General features: G+C 34.8%; 1 protein-coding gene across 1 annotated transcript; it reads left to right on the top strand.

The window, feature by feature from the left end:
• Nucleotides 1-1,139: 1,139 nt before the first annotated feature.
• Nucleotides 1,140-6,975, top strand: LOC131051227 (uncharacterized). The gene is made up of 3 exons (XM_057985636.2): nt 1,140-2,022; nt 4,910-5,097; nt 6,073-6,975. Exons 1-3 carry the CDS (start codon nt 1,431-1,433, stop codon nt 6,571-6,573), a joined length of 1,281 nt encoding a protein of 426 aa, XP_057841619.2. The 5' UTR covers nt 1,140-1,430; the 3' UTR covers nt 6,574-6,975.
• Nucleotides 6,976-7,359: the final 384 nt, after the last annotated feature.

The raw sequence follows: 7,359 nt of genomic DNA, 5'->3' as shown, positions 1-7,359 counted from the left end.
AAGTCTTAAACTTGAGTCCTTGATTAAGAGTCCCAATTCGAAGGTTTAAAGTCCTCATTTATTTACTTTAAATTTAATTGAATAAAATTTTAGAAAATTATTCTTCAAGTGTACATAAACAATCGTAAGAAACACAAAGATAATAAATTTTTTTTTGCAAGTAAAGGTTGTTTCCTTATCTATTTGATTTGGATAATATGATGGGTTTGGAAAATTTATAGTTAACCCATGCAACTTGTAGCTTGTGACTAGGAATCAATTTCATCAACAATTTTAGAAATTTAATCTTGAACTATTTTATTATTCATATGGATTGTTGGTTGTGATGGTAGCAATGCTTGTCATTGTTAAGTTTGAAATATTTGTTTCTATACTATTGTTTTACCTATTTAGTTGGTATGTTGCAATGAGAGTAATTCATTTTATTACTGGCTTGCGAAAAAAATTCTTAATTTTTTTTTTCTTATTTAGTTTGTAAATTTCAAATGGTGCAATTTATTTTGGCAAAATCCAATAGAAATCAAATCTTGTTCACCTGACAAAAATTAGATTATAATAAATTCTCTACAAACACATCATTCTCACCAATTGAACTCTAACCACATAAGTTGTTTTTATCTATGAATAGAATGAAATTACATAAATATTAACATTTTTGTCTTTATAAACTATGTTTAGTAAAGGTTCATCTATAACAAAAGCCTTGCTCAACTAAATTAGAATAGCAAGATCCATATTGTTAAAATGGCAAGAAATTGAATGTTATCCCTCTTTGTCTCAAGCATCTAATGCTATGATCCTATAGAAAAGAGCTACCTAAGATTTCTCAAAAAGTATTGAATATTAAGAATTTTTAATCATATCATCTTGTAAATCAGTCCATTAATTTTTTTTTTACAATATTTAATATTAAAAAACTTATATTTAACCTAGGACATTCTAATAATGCACATGCAATTAAAAAAACTTACTAGAATGTATAGTTACTAATGTTTTTTAAGTGTAACTACTCACATACATTTAAAATTAAATAATATTTTAAAACTATTTTTACCAATTAAAGAGAGAGACCATGCATACAAGTTTCTATTGGACTTTGGAGAACTAAAAAGACAGAGCTCCAATTAATTCTGTAACAATTATTTCTTCTCATAAAAATTATTTCTTCTGTTCTATAAAGATAAATCCTGAAACTGCTTCTAGGAGAATTTGTCATTAATGGATTGCTGATACACCCTTCCCTAGCTACGTTGTCAAAACTAGAGATAAAATAAGCAGGATAACCACCATACCTGGGCTATACATACGATTCGAAGAAAGCTTTGTATATATTCGAGAGGCAAACCAACGAGAAAAGAAGGAAAAAAATACGCATCACGCTTTCTGTAGTACTAATTGCTGAAGAGAAAAAAGTGGGATTTCATTTTCAGATGTCGTGGCTGGTTCGATCCCTCGCTGCCCCATTTCAAGAGCAAAACGAGCAGACACCCAACATCCACAACGATGGGGATGAGCCACGCGAGGCAAAAGAAGAAAACCCTTCATCTACTGGCATCGGAGTGAAGGAAGATCTTTCAGAGCTTACAAATACCCTCAAACGCCAATTCTGGGGCGTTGCCCACTTCATAGCGCCGCCTCCCTCCGTCAAAGTCGCTGACGACCCGTCGCCCGAAGACAGTGATGCCCCTGATCGATTTCAGACCGATATTCCCGGGAGATTCAAAACGGGCTTCTCGCGTATCTCCTCTGTCATACAAAGCCTCGCAACGGATCAAGATGAATCTCAATTTGAATCTGAGGATAAAATTAGTGGGTCTCCTAAGCCTGTGAATTTTTCAGCCAGTATTAGTGAAATTTCTAGGCTTGCGTCGAGCTTTCTGAGTTCGAATTTGGGGAAATTGAACGAGGGGGATGAAGATAGGGTTGTGGGTTTGACGGAAGAAGTTCTCGGCTTTGCAGCTGATGTGACGCAGCATCCCGGAACTTGGTTGGATTTTCCCTTGGACAGAGAAGATGGAGATGGTAAGTTGTTTGTGAAATCTCTGAAAAATTATCTGAATTTATTGTGTAGAGTTTGGTGCATTTTGTTGGTTTCCCATTTCAAAAAATAAAAATGTAAATTGCCCCATATTAAGACACGGCAAGGGTATATCTTTGGATTAGATGCCAAATTGAGAGCTATCTGCACTCCAGATTGTGTATGCAGCATGCCACTCGATACACTCGATACTACATAGTAATATGCCTTCCAAGTTCTGACCCTGGGTTTTATACGACAGGTACTTTGTGCTGGTATATATTAATTGAAATTGACCCCTTTTTATTAAATATGATAATTGGGGACCTTCTGGGGTTAAACGTGGGACCTTCTGGGGTTAGACGTCACAGCCATGGTCTATCTATTCTGTAAGTAAGGGAAGACTTGCACCTGGCCTTGTCCATTTGGGTATTCGGCTTTTGGGTGCCATATGTAGCACAATACTGCAAGTCTTTTGTGAGTAATTTGAACATGGCTTCTAATACTTTGAGTGGTCGACCTTCCCTCAGGTCGGGTAAACCTTTGGCTGTCTATAAGGGGCTTGCTCTCCCTTTAGTCGGTTAAGCGGGCAGATAGATTGTAACTTTGTGCTGGTAAATATGAACTAGGTTTTGTTTTCTGATAAATTGTCTCCTTTTTAACCATGGTGAGTGTACACCTTGTCTGACTTAGATATCCTAACTAGGGTTCAAATTCACAGAGGACTTGCACCTGGCCTTGTCCATTGAGATTTGTAGCAGTCCAAATTGGATGCCATATATTGCTCTACGCTTCACATGAATAACTTTTGTAGATCAGAACCCAGGGCTTTTCTACTCAGCCCCATTGATTAACGATTGATTGTTAAGATGGATTGAAAAGGCTTGACTTACTGCAAGTTTTGCCAAAGCATAAAAATTGAAAGAGGTATTAAGGTGAAGCATAAGGTTCCCCTATTTACATAAGATGGTTTTATAGTTATACTCTTATCAGTCTACTTTATATTGTTTGGTCGGGCTGTTTGATTTTGAAAAATGAAAGCTTAGAAGCTTCAGTTGTTTCTAATTCAAATCTTCAAAAGCACCGTTGCATAATTTTACAAACTTAGATTGAATTTTTTTAATGATGTCAAATTAGAATAAGGTCCTCTATTGGATCTTAGTGATATATTGCTTTGGTTGTTTTATTAATTATAGATTCTTATGGTGTCTTTTATTAAATTCCCTAGCTCGTACATTTTCTATATTTGCCAATTCATCCAATTTTAAAGTTTGAACATTGGACAGATATAGTTCACGATATGAAATGCTGCCTAGTAGTTTAACGAAACTGGATAATGAATACTCAATGAGGTTTAGTGCATGCGTGTACTGATAAATGAATTTGATGCTTAGACTTATTTTGCATGCTGGACCAAACATGTCATTGCTTTTTAGTATTACTGTATTTTCCTTCAAAATCCTGCTGAAATGCTGTGCATGATTTCCAAATCTTGTACCATTTTCTTTGCTTGAATGAGTGAAAGTTGCTTAGATGGGGCCTTTGACTATTTAGGCGTTTGTTTATTTCATTTACTTCAATTTTTTTGCCTTCCATTTATTTTCTGTACCAGGGATCTTTTTTTTAAGCTACACACATCTGCTGCACAGGGAAACACTTCCAAGACATATACTCATCTCTAGAATGTTTACGTGGTCCCTATCCCAGGTACATGTCTCTAGATTGCAATTAGTGGTGGATGTTCATTATACATTTTTTTTGGCTAAGGATACATTAGGTTGGGGGCCTCATTCACTGTATGTGTGTAGCATAAGAGCTTTTTGGCCTGTATTATTGTGAGCAAAAGTATCAGAGTGGGCTAGGCCCAAATGTTCCCTTGGGGGGGTTTGAGCAAGGTCTTTTCGCAGCCATTGTTCTGTCTTACCAACCAGTCTCACCCATGAAACCTTGGATCTTGTTAGGCAATTGATATTCGGTTAATCAAGTTTTACCACACTGGGTAATGTCTGAGTTCTTTTACCGTTTTACGCAATTGTTTTCTTGTACACATTGATGTTTTGGATGCAATTGCTTTTTAAAGCTCATTCCATACTGTTTTGATGTATTATTTTTTTTGGCATACTTATCTTCTGAATGTGATTGCTATCTAATCTTATGGTCTACTTCGTTGATGATAAAGTTCTCTTAGATCTTTGCATAAGGTTGGTTGATTGAAGTTTCCTATGTTATAGAAGTAGCGCTGATGCTGACCAACTAGTAAACAGAGCTTAATGCAGTGGTTTGAGCTTCTGGATTTGACTGTGTATGTCTTTTTCTTATTAAATCCAGAAGCTCAAATTGCAACAATATGGACTGTGGAAACTTAATGTCTACAAGATCTTAATGCTTATTTTATTATTATTTATTTCAACTGGATGTCTTCAAATGAATTGCAATTTGAAATGAAGAAACTACATTTATTACTTAGAAATTAATTTTTCTTTAGTAAAATTGAATATGAGATTTAAATGAAATTAGCATATATTATCATTAGTTAATAGAAACTGAAAGAAATAGAAGTAGCGTTTGGAAATACAAGCTACATAAACATTTTATGTTTCCAATGTAGTCAAATTTGCTGGTTGTCAAGTGATAATGAGAAAATTATTTTGTTTACTTACCTTACTAACATGTCATGAGAAAAGGCTTGGAAAATCACATATGTTGCCGAAGTATCAAACTTTTGTGTTACGTAATTTAGAATATGTTCTTCTTTTTGCCATTCTAAAGTAATTCAGTATTTAGAAGGACCTTGTAAGCCTTAAGATGTGGATGATTCCTCCTCCTCTTTTTCCTCAATGCCTGTATACTAAGATTTGTAAGTGGCCGCTGAAGCTGATATTCTGCGTGCAGATTTTGATATGTCTGATGTTCAGCAAGAGCATGCCCTGGGTGTTGAACGTCACGTCCCAAGTCTAGCTGCCCTAAGGATTGATCTTTGCCCAGGGTATATGAGTGAAAATCGATTCTGGATGATATATTTTGTTCTCATACACCCTCGACTTAGCCAGGAAGACGCACTTCTTCTTTCGACACCCCCAGTAAGTATTTTTTATGTTTATTATTATTTAATATTGTTTTACATTTGACCACAAAGTTCTCTTACACAAGCATTCCCATATGTTTGTCAATGGTTCTGTTTGATCTTCCGAGGCATATGTTCTGATATTTCCTACAGGTTATAGCAAAGTTTGAACGTAACAGATTCCTGTAGGAGCAAAGTTCAGCTAAGGAAATGCGTTGTAGGGATGTCGGTTTAACTATGTTGCATTTCCTTAGCATGCTTATGAATTTTAAACTAATCAAGGCTGAATTTTGTCTCCTAACTTCTTTTCTACAATAATGATTTTTTGTTAAAATTTATTTGATGATAGGATCTAATATCATATGATATATAATTATATTTGCAAATTATAGAAATGGGAAAGAAAAATTGCTCTAATTGCTAAATTCTGAAAAGGTGTAATTTGTATTTATATTTTGTGAAGAAAAACAAACAAGGACAATCATCTGACCATATATGTTATTCATTTTGAACACCAGATTGAAGCCTGTATGTTTCTTCTGGAATGGAAATCAAATTGATTTTTTTCTGCTTTACTTGAAATCCAACTCATAATATGAATTTCCGAGCCTCAATATTTCCCAAATTATGGGAATTAAATGTTTTCAAAAGCATGGGTGTGAGTAGTTTATACCGACTTTGTTGTCCAGGTTTGCATTTCATTTTTCAATCCCATAATTTTTCCTGTTTGCTTAGTTTCTTAGGAGCAAGATGCTTAGTCTTGCAAGGTTTGCTTGAAAGTACTATGATACGGGATTCTGAAGAATTTGATTCAAACAGAAAATCAATTTATGTTCAGAAATTATTTTTATTTTGCATTAATCTGTATGCTCATTTGTGTTTCCAATGCCTGCCCAAATAAATTTGGCAGTTTGGCAAGTAGATTTTATAGCCTCACTAGATGAAAAACTATTAACTGAGCCATCTAATGCTTATATCTTGAGCTTCACAGATATTGGAGGCCAGAGCCTTGCTTTCACAGGAGTTGCAGAGAAGAAGTATGACTGAATCAAGTAATGTTGAAAGAGGTTTGGATACTGCAGAAGGAACAAGTCCCCTGGTTCCTCAAAAGCTGGAAAATGAGCAATTGTTACCAATTACAAACAACCATGAAAAGGCAGAATCCATCGAGTCTGTATCACCTGCAAGTACAACATCAGTAACTGCTAATAACGTTGAGGGAGATCACCAACTGTCCAGTATGAGGGAAACATCTAGTCAGACAATTCCAACCGAGGATTTGTCTCTTCAGAAGAAAGATGTAATGATAGGGTCTTCAAATCAGTCAGACCTGAAGCATGATGATGAAGATCAAGAGGTAGAAGACTGGCTGCAAGAAGAAGCAGATGGACATGAAGCACCTACAAGCAACACCCCACAATTGGGAAATGAGGAAGATGTTTCCTTCAGTGATCTAGAAGATGATGATGATGATGATGATGCACATAAATAAACAGCTTCTCAGAGTGTATCCTGCATTGGAAAATTCATCAGGATACAAAAGATGATTAATTCAGCTCAATAGAGGTCTTTGTACTTAGCATTGTGCTAGTTGAAATGCAGTCAATGCAAATAAATAGGAATTGAGGATTGTACATTCAATTAATGTCAATTCCTTGAAGTTGTCAACAATGTTCAGTTGGGCAGCTGACAAAGATGACAGTGCTTACAATGCCGACTTTGGCATAAGACAATGCTTCTTGTTATGGACAAAATATGTGTTGGATACTTAGGCTACTGAGTTTTTGTTGGCTGATTTCCTTTCGTTTTTATTAAACGATGTATATATTGGTTACTGATACTGTATTATCATCTTTGTTAATCAAATGTTAATATTTTAAACCATTTGTCTTTACACTCCGAGTTTACTCCTTTTCGTGTTTTGCAAAATATGTTTAGTGGCCTTGGTTTAATTGCTTAAACTGGATTCTAAGGCAAACTTGGCAATTTATGGCCGCACAAAATTACAAATTTTATTAGATTCTTGTAACATACTGCTGTTTTTATCAATATACAAATTTTACTATGTTGAATTATTGCATCATATGTTCTGGGTATAATCTTCATTGAAGGAGTAAAAAACCTTTTGTATAGTCTTTACATGATAGGATTTTTCAATTTTGTTGATACCATTTCCAGTTATATGGTTATATGGAACCATATTATCTATGCTGAGCTTCTTTATGATATATACCAGCTCAGATATTTTAAATATATTTATCGAAAGATTGCCAAGAGA

The sequence above is a fragment of the Cryptomeria japonica genome, chromosome 6, assembly GCF_030272615.1.
Source record: "Cryptomeria japonica chromosome 6, Sugi_1.0, whole genome shotgun sequence".
Classification (NCBI taxonomy): domain Eukaryota; kingdom Viridiplantae; phylum Streptophyta; class Pinopsida; order Cupressales; family Cupressaceae; genus Cryptomeria; species Cryptomeria japonica.
Note: the sequence above shows the minus strand (reverse complement) of the source record. Positions and strands in the feature narration are given on the sequence as shown.